General features: G+C 38.3%; 1 protein-coding gene across 2 annotated transcripts in view; it reads right to left on the bottom strand.

The window, feature by feature from the left end:
* Positions 1 to 13205, bottom strand: part of PASD1 (PAS domain containing repressor 1) — a 168101-nt gene that overhangs the window by 54691 nt on the left and 100205 nt on the right. The window contains exons 7-10 of one of the 2 annotated variants that reach the window (XM_082444880.1): positions 11032 to 11087; positions 9942 to 10096; positions 6513 to 6601; positions 4292 to 4381 (exon numbers count right to left, since the gene is read on the bottom strand). In XM_082444880.1, the coding sequence (XP_082301006.1) occupies positions 4292 to 4381; positions 6513 to 6601; positions 9942 to 10096; positions 11032 to 11063 (366 nt within the window). In that variant the 5' untranslated portion in view covers positions 11064 to 11087. Of the gene's footprint in view, positions 1 to 4291; positions 4382 to 6512; positions 10097 to 11031; positions 11088 to 13205 lie in introns of those variants that run through there. The other variant, XM_082444881.1, reaches the window with a different exon arrangement.

Here is a 13205-nt window from a genome sequence, read left to right as displayed (position 1 = left end):
TTTTTCAATAAAAATGCTTTTATTGATTTAGTTATAAAATACACTTTAGGTACCAAACCAAGTTATCTCTGGTCAGTAGAGACCACTCATTTATTCCTTCACCTAACACTTGATTAACAACCGCTTCATGCCAGAACATTATGCTAGGTATGTTCACACGAACTAGCTCACCTAATCCCCTGTGAGAGGAAGAATTCTCCTCTATTGAATTCATGAGGAAACGAAGGCTTGTCCGATTATTGAGAAGTCACAGGTTCAGAGATGAGATTCACACCCAGCTCCATCTAATTCCATATCCATTGTTCCTTCCACTACAACATAGCTACCTTGAGTCCAATTTGCACCAAGAGCAGCCAATTTGCTACTGGGCCAGTTTCTGCATTTTGGACATTCTACATGAATTAATTTATTATTTTTTTTTGCTGAAACTTATGAGAGTTTAAAAAAATGAATCTGACATGTTCATTCTAATTTCAATGAACGCATAGTTCAGGAGGGCAGACAACACATGCACAGACAATTCTGATACAAAGTATAAAGTAATACCTTAACAAGAGGTACAAAATGCTAAGGCTCACCAGTTCTTTCATTGGTAGAAGGAAGTATAGCATTGTCACCTAAAAGAATTCAAAGTGAGCAGTCTTTTGATGGTGCACATTCCTTGGATGGAAATAGTGGCAATAAGTTTCTTATTAATTAACTACATTCTTTAAGGAAGGTGACAGTGACAATGAATGCCTTATAACTGACCACCAACTAAAAACAGTGGACATAATGATCATCCCAGTGACCCTGCTATATATTAGATAAAGGGCAGAGATCTGAAAGCATTATCAACACCATGTTACTTTCGTAAATCTTTGGCATTTGCTCTTCTTATTACACAAGGCAGAAAGATCAAGGTACTTAGAGCTTAATGAAGCAAGGATAAATACCAGTGAAAAATTAAGGCTTTTTAAAAGCCAAGTTTGAAAATAACCATTAGTTGTCCTACAAATATTAGTAAGGTGAGTCTCAGTCATGCCAAAAAAAGAATAAAGGAATTTACTCCACTCCTTGACATTTACTGAGAATCCAGGCAAGCAGCATCGTTTTGCTGGCAGAAACATCCACATTAAACATGCATTAGAAAACTGTTCAACTGTATAGGGCACCAGGAAGGATAAGCGCTTCTGTACGAGATTCAGACTGCACCCTGAATCAAACAAGACTCATCGCTAGTGATTCTCTACTACGCTGTAAACTTCGCAGGGAGAACAAAGCAAAACTCATCACAATTATCACCAACTAGCCATATACCTATGTCTAAAATGTTTGACTTTCTAAAGTCTTTCTGAAGTCTCTTTCTAAAACTTTCTAAAGTCTCTTAAAAACTCAATCCTGAGAAACTCTTTCCATGATGAAATCTGTATTTTAAAATTTTATTTTGTTTAAAAATTTTAAAAGAGAACAATTGTATGTTTTTGTGAGGGGGTGATGAAGTAGAGTGACTAGGAAGGCAGGCTGCTAAGACAGAGGGTAGTGAATACAAGTAACTACAAGTTACTACTACCAGTGACTACAAGTTTTTCCAAAGGAAAAACCATCAATGACATCAATGATTGGGAAAATGTGGTGCCAGATTTCAGACATAAGTTTAATACCACGATGATGATGGTATCAGCCATCATTTCAGTCATGGTGTGTTTTATAACATCGTAACTTGGAGTCCTCCCATCTTTTTGTCACACCCCTATCCAATCCATCTGCAAAACTTATTTCACCTACAAAACACTGACTACTTCCACATCCACCTTAATGCAATCCATCACCATCTATTGCCTGGACTATTGTAATAGCTTTCCAAGTGACTCCACACTTCCATGCCTACCCCCATAGCCTGTTCTTAATAGAAGAGCCAGAGCGATCCTGATAAAACAAGTTCACATCGTTTCCTGCATCTGCTCCAAATAGCGTCCTCCCATCTCAGAGGAAAAGGCAAATGGCCCTAAACAAGGTGGACCTCTGTTACTGCTCTGACCCCATCACCTCCTACAACTTTACTTTTTACTCACAGCACTCCCGTCCCAGTGGCCTCTTTACCATAGCTTTTCACACCAAGTAGACTCCTGCCTTAGTGACTTCTCACTTGCGTTTGCTTCTACTTGAAACACGCTTATCTGCATGACTCACATACTCACTCCATTCAAGTATCTGTCTAAATGTCACCTGATCAGTGACACTAACCACACCATTTGTAATATCCCACCTCTGGTCACTCTCTAAGCAATACTGTCCCCTATTGACAGATGAGAAATTAAAGCTCATGTCGTTAGTGAGTGAGAGTTAAATTTTAATCTCCAGATTATTTGACTCCAAAGACCAAGTTCTTTCCACCTCACCATCCTATTGGCTTAGAGTTGCCCAACAGACAGAGGTTCCTTGATTTTTAATGAAACTGTAGATTCCTGGAGCCAGGCAGATACTCTAGAAATGGTTTGGTTTCCATATAAATATAAGATGGGTGACTTATAAAATGAAATTTTTAATCAAAGCCTGGGAAAAATTGCATGTTGTTAAAAATTACAAGTTAGGATTTAATGAGGAAAAGTGTGAAATTGTACCTCAGGTATAGACCTTTTCAACCCTGTTTTAAAAGAATATATAAATTCATTCCCATTTAATGTTTATGTACAGATGTATCAATAATAGTTATAGCTTTATTTTTAAGTACACCAGTCTCAGGTTATCAAGTCCATGGTTTAAGATTAACAGTTCAAACCCATGTCCCAGGCACCTCTACCTTAGGGTGACTGTGTGTGTGTGTCTGTGTGTATGTGTGTCTGTGTGTTACTTCAAATGTTGAAGGGTGAAAGAGTCTCTTAAGAGTGAAAACTCGGAACCAAAATACATAAAGAATCAAGGAAAATGATATAACTAACACCATTGCTGTGAAAAATCTTCATGTGAGGATCCTCAGGGAAAAGTCACCAGTCTCAGTCAATGGCCAATTTGGTTTAAGTAATGTCAAATACCTCGAGAACTTGGGTAGCTTTCTGGTCTTCACTATAACAAAATTTAATGTGTAATGGATTATACTCCTACATTCTTTCTTTTAATGTGCATTTAATAAGACCATTCTCCTATGCTATAACTCCTCTGGGGTCCAATGCAACGAATATCTCTAATATTTGCATTTTATTCAGCTGTTTAGGTATTCTATAAATATAAGCTGAATTTGGAAATCTAAACTGCTTTCTAAAAGAAAGGAAGAGAATGAGAAATAAAGAAATGGACCTTAGTATCTTTAAATAAAAAGAAAAGAGCAGAAAAGCTCTCGGAGTTTCCAAGTGGGCCATAGAAATAATAATTTAACAAAACTTCTACTCATTTACATGTTTCAAACTTGAGTGCTATAGATCTGTGGGTCAAGTTCTTAAGACAACTCTGTAGAGTGAGAAATATGCAGTGAAAGCAACAATCCGGATGCGTTTAACACAACCAGCCAAGTGACAGAGATTCAGGAGTGGTGGTGGTGGGTGTACTCTACACAGCCCCTCTTCACACACAGGCATGCGTGCAATATGAAGGTATGCAGTACTTTCATGTTTAAGTGATATATCTGGTAGGTGTCCAGCCTGAAGATCCAGAAAAATTTTAGGAAGTCATATATTCTAAGTCAATGGTGCTAGGAAGATATAGAAAGCTCTCCTGAGAGGGATATAGTGACACCAAAGGGCTCAGGAATGAGTGACTAATTTGAACATCAGAGACTCTGACTATAACTCATGTGTAGGTCTCTCCAGCAATATTTACAACACTGCTAAATTAGGCAATCATTTCTAATTTTTTTCCAAATGAGATCAGGGTTTCTTCTTCAATATAAAGAAACAAAAAGCAAATCAGACCTGGAGATGGATGTCATGAGCCAGCATGACCAGATCATGACATTCATTGTTTAATCAGTATGTGGTGGACTCAAGAAATGTACAAAATCAAACACATCCATCTTGTGAGGGCTGTCTTGCAAAGCAGTCACCTTGGGGATTATCCCCTGAGTCTTCTTTGGAGCTCTCCTTCAGGGGCAGTTTACAAACCATACACCAACGCACACACACCGTTTCATTACCTTATATCAGTGTTTGTTTTTATAGCTTTAAAACTGAAACCAATGGAGAGGACAGTAAAACAGGTGCACGTTTTGACAACATTGAGAATGTCTTCTCTGATGAGTTATATGCTGCTGAAAACAAATAATGAACCCCTAAACGACAAAGCGAATGATCCTTTCCCAAAAGCTGGGAGAACTTACTGGTAAATGGCCAAGGAGAGAAGAGACGTTGTCAGCCACGAAAATTATCACTCCATCTGTGCTCAGTATTATCATAAAGCCATCTAATGACTAATGAAGAGAGAATAATAATGTAATTAAATAGTGGAACAATAATAAAATGATAGCTTTATTTCTAAATGCATAAATAATTATAATCACACACTGAAAGTATATTGTGGTCCTTAAATATCAATAAAGCAGGCACAGACTTAATTAAAATTCCATTATTCTGCCTCCTACACAGAATCTACTTAACCTTAAGCATGAGATGTTTATCAAATGATGTGTCATTTAGACAAACAAATTTCAATGTATACCCAATTAACACAAAACTCTCCAACACAAGCTACGAAGATTCATTTCCGTGTGTAGGTTGTTTCATATTTAATTCAAAATTAATTTTAAAAACTGTAAGAATATTTTGGAGGGCATTTTCGTTTGTGGTTAGTTTAGTCATCTATTTATAAATATGGGTATTGCCATCACTTCCCTGCTATATAATGGATTAGATATCCAGACAAATGCCTCCTGGTAGAGAATACCTAAAATGATGATTAAAATATATTAAAACTTATATTTCAAAACAGGGCCAAGCTTATGGTAAAGTAAGGGAAACGATCTGACATCAGAAATGAGTAGAACATGAGAATTCAGAGGTAAGGGGATATCGGAGCTTGCATATGCCTTGGGAATATCTACACAACACTGATGGCATAGAGCTGGGGGGACAGAAAGCAAAGCTTGGGCCCGCACAAGGTCGGGGGTGAAATCAGAGACTCCTGCATAAAGCCAGGCCTCCCAAAGGGTAACACTCTCAGCAGACAAAATAGAAAGATCTTATCCAGCAAAGGAATCCAGGGGATTCACAACCTGCCCATCCTGCCTCAGCTTCCACTCAGACTAGAAAAGGAAAAGAAAAACGAGTGTCATCTGGGAATTACAAACAGAAGCCTACACTAGCACAGATTCGGAGCTGGAATTCACAAACTACCTGTGTAGCCCTCAACACTCCAAGCCTATTATTTACTTTCACATGGTCCTGACCCCAGATATCTAGTAAAAAGGAATTGAAATCATCTCTAGAGAATGATTTTAAAGCCCTCAAAGAATTCATGCAGATAAATTCCCAAATAGCATGAGATTGTAATGAATGATTAACAAACAGGAAAAAATGAAACATCATGAACAAGAGGCAGTATAAATAATAAAATGCAGAATCAGATTTTAAATGTGCAGATACTGGAAATATCAGGGATAGACTATAAAATAAGCATGCTTAATATGCTTAAATAAATTTTAAAAGGGTATTGAAAATATAATGAAGGAGCAAGAGACTCATAACTGACTAGGCAGATGTGAAAAATAATCAAACAAAATGTCTAGAAATAATATCATCAAAATAAAAACTCAGTATGTAGGTTAAATAGCAAGTTGGAAAGACAATTTTTGAACTGGAAGACAGAGCTGAAGAAGTGACTCAGAGTGCAACACAAGGAGACAAAGGGATGGAAAATAAGAGAAATTAAATGACACAGAAAAGAGAGTGAAAAAGTGAGTTAGACATTTCACACATGTCCACTTTATTCTCATGACAACTCTGTGAAACAGAGATATTTTACAGAGAAAGAAATCAAAGCTCAAACATAGTAATTCTCTCAAGGACGCATAACAAGTAAGTGACAAAGGCACAATTCATATCCCTGTCTGTCTGACTCAAAAGACCATGGTCATTTGGGCTTTAGTTTGTGGCCTTTGAATTCAGTGAAACCTACCAGTTCCTTTGGAGATAGAAACCATGAACATGTTTCCTCATGTCACTGAGGAAAAAAATAAGGACTTAAAAGCCTTATTCAGTAGAGTCTAGCAACCTGTGTTGAATGACTCTACCAGATAATTACTTAACTTGCCACTAAACTATAGAAAGAGTTGTTCATTTTTGTTGTCACTCAAGATCAGTGGGTTCACTTGGCATAAGAAGCATCTGGGCAGCGTGTGAGACATGCAGGCTCCTGGCCCTACCAGGATTGAGATTCCGATTCAGACAGTTTAAGGTGTGTCCCAGGAACCTGCATTTTTACCAAGCTCCCTAGGTAATTCTGAATGCATGGTCTCCTAGCCACACTTTGAAAAACCACTATTCTTTATCTTCTATCGCACGTACTCTACATATGAAGTAATCAAAGAACAAACTCCCTCTTACTTGTAGCATCATCTGGTTGAAATCTTCATAGCTATGAAGTGATGGAATCCAATTAGATTTCTCTCTAGAGGCTTCTGGATTGACTTTGCCTTTTTAGAAAAAGGAAGAAAGGATAAAAAACTGTCACATTAAAATGATTAGCTTATGGGTATTAGATTTTTCAAAGTTATAATTAATTTTATGGAAAAGACTCTCATGAGAAAATGCTGAGTGCTAATGAAGGATCTGAAGTAGACTAACTAATTGCTTATAAATTATCATAAACAAAGAAGTGTTCAGAATTGAAAAAGACCTTGAAGATCATCCACCTGAATTTCTACTGATCTACATGATGACCTCTCTAACAACATTATGATTTTCAACCCCCAATTCTTTCCTTTTCTTGACTTCTTTAAGTCTTCTGAATTCTATCAAAACCCAGTATTCATAATATACCAGATAAGGTACAGGCTATGTCGAATGCTCTAGGTGTATTCAGACATCTAAAATCTCCTCAATCCCTGGCTAAAATAAGGAATTCCATGATTTAGTTTCATCGAATTAAGCTTTAGCAAGGGCCCTTAACTAGAAAATCTTTAAGCCATTATCTTGTAACTCTCCAAAGCTGCTGACACTGTTCTATCTCTCACACATCCTTCTCCATTCTTCAATGTTTTCTGGTTTTCCCAATGAGCAGTGTTCCGGCTCCTGTGCTCATTCAGAGACTTTGCTATCAACATCTTCCCCTCTCCACCTCCCCCAATCCCACCCACTCCCCTAACTTCACTAACTCAGGGACCTCACTAACACAACCCTCCAGCCTCCAGTTATTTTAATGTATGTCAATAAACGTTCGTTTCTTCTCCTCACAAAAATGTTAGAGACCCATAAAACTTTGCTCCCTATTCAAAATGTTAAATCCTTTGACAAGGACAGCTCTGACAGCAGCACTTGCTTTCTTGGTGGGTAGGAGTCTCAGATCCTTTTCTATGAGTAGATGTGGATAACAAGGGGGCCAAGCATGAGTAGAAGAGCTCCAGAACCCTCACTCAAGAGGGAATGAGAAGAGGGTGTATAACTACATGGGGAGTAGAAATAACATGAAAAATAAACCATGCCAATTGCACAACTGCCTCAAAATCAGTTTTCCTGACCACTGTCCCTGCCTGGAAACTCAATTCTGGTCACAACTTCTCAAACTCGGGAAACAACCCATGCCACTCTCCCTTGGCTGATTTCTGAGGTCATTTCCCCATTGACTTTCAGCTCCACCTAGTGACTTTCATCTCCTATACTCCCTACAAAGAAATAAAAAAGACAGAAGAGAAACCATATGTTGCCAGGAAATAAAGCCAATGTATTTTATAAAGCAACCATAAAGTGCTTTTCTACGTTACTATTACCCATGAACATGTTCTTGTTTCGTTTCTAGGGTGGGCACCATATCCAATTCTTCACTAAAACCCCAGTGTACAGCATAGTACTTAACTCACAATAGGGACTTGGTAATTCTTGTTACGCTGAACCTCATTCATTCATTTATTTAACTAACATTTACTGGGCTCCTACTATGTATCTTTTAGAGGCTGAGGATAGAGTGCAAACAAGACAAATAAGGTGACTGTGATTTTGTATCTTACAGACTAGTGGGGGAGACAGACAGATAACCAACACAGAGACCACGGAACTGATCATTTCATATATCTTTAAGCACAGTAATTTCGACAGGGTGCTCAGGGAAAGCCTTGCTGAGAAGGTGAGGAATGACAGGAAGAGAGCCATGTGAAAACCTGGGAGCAAAGAAAACATCTCAGGCAGAGGAAGCAGTAAGTACAAAGGGAGACAGGAGGTCAAAGGGGCTACTGTAGGGTGACCAAGGGATAGAGCAGTAGGAAATGAAGTCTGAGAGACGGGCAGGACCAGATTATGTAGGGTACATGGTAAGGAGTTGGCATTATTCTGAGTGGAACAGGAAGTGCTTTTAAGCAGGAGAGTGGCGTATGTTTTAAAAGATCACTATGGTTGTTTGTGAAAAATAGGTCAAATTGGGGAACAAGAGTGGAAGCAAGGGAGTCTCGCTGGAAAGCTTCTCTGAAAGGAACAGATGATGATGGCCTGGATTAGGTTGGTACACCAAGGCTATGGAAACGGGCAAAGCGAATGGATTTGAGATATATTTTAGAGGTAAAGCCAAAAGGATTTGCTGATGGATTGGTTGAGGGGGTGGAGGACACAAGAATGACATCTAGATTTTTATCTTGAGCAGCTAGAAGAATGGTGGTACCTGTTACTGAAATTGGGAGAACCAAGGCTGGGGGTGTGAAAGGCAATGGAGTGGAGAGGAATCAAGAGGTCCAGAATGGCCATGTTAACTTTCCTGTTAGATATCCAAGCAAAGAAGTCGCAGAGGAAACTCTCTTGCTGATTTAATAATGAGTATGATTCTCAAGTATGGAGCTCAGGGAGGAGGTCAGGGCTGCAGATAGATTTTAAAAAGTGGGGGGCATTGACATCCAGGTAGCCCTTCGAATTAAGGGGCTGGAAAATGAGTGTAGATATTGAAGAGAAAAGGTCCTAGGACTGAGCCCTGGGGCACATCAATGATTAGAAGTTGAAGAGGGAAATAGGGGATGAAAGAAAAAAAGAGAGAGAGAGAGAGAGAGAGAAGGAATGGCCAATGAGTTAGGAGAGAAACCAGAATCAAGTTATCCAGTTATCCTGGAAGCCAAGAGAAAAATGCTTCAAGAAGGAGGGAGTGGTCACCTGTCCAATGTTTTTGAAATATCAGGAAAGATGAGGACAGTTAAGGGACCAAAGAATTCAGCAATGTGGAGGCCACTGCTATTCCTGACAAAAAGTAGTTGTCCTGGACTGGTGGGAGCTCCAGCCTCAGTGAAGTGGGTTGAGGAAAGAATGGGGCATGAGAAAGTGGACACAGGGTCTATACAATCACTTCAAGAAGCTTTGCTGTGAAGAGAGCACAGAAATAAGGCAACAGCTGAAGGTATCATCTGGTCAAGAAAATATTTTTTTAGGTAAGAGCTCTTTACAGCACGGTTACATGCTATGGGTATAACCTGCTCAGATGTTTTGAGTTAAATCTACTTAAATATTACAGGTACTGTTTGACACCCTTGGGGCCCTGTTTCCCTTAGCAAAATTTATCATATGCCTTCAAGTGCCTAAGATACAAAAATTTGCATTGTTATTGCCCAGAATACTTCTACTAATTCTCATTTCCTTTTTCTACTTTTGCATGAACCTCAATAATATTTTCAGCATCGACTATAACAAACTTATGAATGGAGAGAAAATAAATAGCCATGTATCAGAAGGTGCCTCAGGAGATCATCTCGTCATTAATCCCTCCCAGAGATGTTTGAGGTACACGGAGAGACCCAGCTGTCCCACCCGCATCTATAAGGATGGGTCGGGGTGCTCAGTTCCAACCTCCCTTCTTCTGTGAAAGGGCAGCAGCACTCTGCGATGCTTTAGCTTTGCCTGCTTTTGTAGGATAGCCGTGACTTTGCAGCAGAGCACGCAGTCTTGTGAATAAGGTGCTGGTGTGGTCCTTCGCTTTATTTTCAGATGCCTCAGGTGCATCCCTAATTGACAAAAAACAATCAAGGTTATTAATAATAAGGGTAGGGCTGGGAATTCAGATGATGGATAATGGATGGGGAGAAATAAGAAGAGAGAAAGGGAGATGTTAATGTCAACATCTGAGCAAAAATCTGGTCCCTTGATAACTCATAGAGCAACAAAAACTGTCAATATTAAAATAAGGAAATGAAAGCCAATCTCATCTCCCTCAGACTGTGAGGCCCTTGAGGGTATCTGTCTCCATGTCTCCCATACCAAAGCCCACACAGTGTCTGGCACAGTGGCCTATGAATTATATAAAATAAATCCAAAATAATTTGAATGTGATGGTGGGTCTTTGTTCCACCATATATTCTTACCTGCTTTTTCAAGAGTCCTTCTGATTAAATACAATTGTTTCTAAATGATCTATAATTATTCAAGAGGCTCTCTAAAAGCCAATGCTCCTTCTCAGAGAGAAGGCTGAGCAATGAAATGCTAATTGAGATTTTAAAAAAACACAGACCATTCTGAAAAATTCTGACCAAAACTTTTTGATCAGTAGACTGGAATTTACTTTAGATTCTCGAACTGGAAAAATAAGGTAATTTATCTTCTCAAATGTAAATGAATTTCAACTCTAGGCAAGCCAAGGCCGCCAAACAGGTTTCTCAACCGATCAGGGACTATAAACCATTTATTCAGTGTCAGCTCTGGGCAGCCACTGTGCAAGGCATGGAGGACACAGTTTGATGAGGGAGGCTGTCAGGACATAGGTAGTGTACAAAGTATTATAATAGAGTTGGGGCTGGGGTTATGGAACACCCACCAGAGAGATCAGATTTCCCTGAGTGAGTCAGGTTTCCCCGAGGAAGGAGAATTTTGCTAGATGTGAAATAGGAACGGAGGGCAGGGGAGAGGGCTTTGACAGAAATATCAGTCAGTTAGGAATTCATACCTCTTCTCTTTTTTTCCCCCATCCTCATCCATTATTCAGTGATGTAACAAAGAATTCTGAAATCAAGGTGGAGCCACATTTCACTAAGAAATCAGTCTATGATGAATCACATAAAGCAATAAGACTAATCAAAATTCTCAATTGCATAGCACCTTTCCCTCAAGGAATGCCTACTTCTTTTAAAGATAGAATTTCACTAAGTACCAATAACCTTTTCATACGTTACGTAGATGTTGAAGACTTGCTTTATTGAGTGATCCCCGATGAATGTCTGTCACAATAACATTACAAATGAATATATTTGAAAAAGTTACAAAAACACTCTGTGAAGCTACATAACTTAATCCCAAAGTCAAGTATTTGTAGGTTTAATTGCATACCCTTAGATTCCTTTAACTTCCACTGATTTCAAGAACACAGCGAAACAAAGACAGATGTACATTGAAAGCTTCAGATCTAGCTACAATATCATGTCACAATAGACAAAAATCTGCATTTATCGTTGATATCACAGAAATCCTCGGCATATAAAAATGACCTTGAAATCACCACAGTCCTCTCCTTTGAATTGTATAATTAGACCCGCACATCACCTCAAGGTCAAAACCTCAAGATAGAAGCCAATGACATTCAAATACATGTGCGTTAAATAAGAAGGAACCCTTAAAATATAGCAAACATCTTTAAATGCTCTCAAGGAAGTAAGAGAAAGCTCAGGGGTCAAACACTGGGAAGATCCTGAGAACAAGCTGGTTAGTACACCAACCTGTGATGCTGTGGGGATGGGGAAGCATAGCTATGCATCAAGGGAGCTTGGGCATTAAATGCCCTCTTTGGTGAAGGAGAATCCAAGCAGGGAATTGAAACTAAAACTTACCACCCCCTCCCTAGGTATAGTCCAGACTCCCAGAGGCTACAATTTCATTTAAAGAATTGTCCCACCAACAAAGGAAGAAAACAAGGAACTTTGTCTGTCTCAGCATATTCTGGGGGTGGGAAAAAATGGGGTGTTATTAGACTGGGTAAACCTCAGGGTTCCAGGAGAAGCAAAGACAAACCCATTCCGGAGAGAGACTCTCTAAAGCCAGGTTCCACAGAATTTCCACAGATAAGGCACCAGTTGAAGATGAGCTCACCATCCAAAATTAGAAAATACATAAGAAAACAATCTACCAAGGGAGAAATTAGGAGTTTGGGATTAACATATATGCATTACTATATATAAAATAGATAGCCAAAAGGAACCTACTATATAGCACAGGGAACTATACTCAATATTTTGGAATAACCTATAAGGAAAACGAATCTGAAAAGAATATATATATATATAAACTGAGTCACTTTGTTGTACACCTGAAACTAACACAACATTGTAAATCAACCATACTTCAATAAAAAATAAAATAAAATAAAGAAAGAAACCAATCTACCATATGCTAGAATTAGGACACACACATATACTCCCTTCCCCTCCAGCAGTATGAGACCTCCAAGAACTTCAGATAATTAAAATATCTGAAAGCCATTATAAAATAATTGTTTAAAAATATTTAAAACAAAATAGATGGTACTGAAAATATGGGAAAAGACCAGGTAGATGTAAAAAAGAATAAAAGAGAAATTCTGTAAAGACATGTTCAATGAAATTAATTTCAAAAGGATGGATAAAGCAATATATTAAGACAAACCAGATGAGAAAATTAGTCAGTGGAATACAGATATGAGGAAATTTACCATATTGCCTTTACAGAGAGATAATGAAATGGAAAATATGAAACAAGAGGTTATGAAACTTGAAGGACAGAATAGAAAGGCCTAATATATCTAATAAGAGTTCCATATGAAAAGACTAGCAAGAACGGGAGACAGGCAGTAAAGAGCCAATAGCTGAAATTTTTCCAGAATGTAAAATGCGACCCAATTTGGATAAACTAAAATAAAACCACATTTAGAAACATCATAGTAAAATTTCAGAACACAAAAGACAGACAGCTAGGCCATTCTAGGCAATAAAACAGATCAATACCAAAGAATAGTATCATACAGACCATCTGCTCTGGCCCTAATTCAATTGCATTAGAAATCAAGAATAAAAAGATAATATAAAATGCTCTACACTTGAATACTTAAAACAATAGCAATGACAACAACATTTCCTAAATAGCTTTAGAAAT

Source organism: Balaenoptera physalus (genome assembly GCF_965194825.1).
Source record: "Balaenoptera physalus genome assembly, chromosome: X".
In the NCBI taxonomy this organism is placed as follows: domain Eukaryota; kingdom Metazoa; phylum Chordata; class Mammalia; order Artiodactyla; family Balaenopteridae; genus Balaenoptera; species Balaenoptera physalus.
This window is presented reverse-complemented; position numbering and strand designations above follow the sequence as displayed.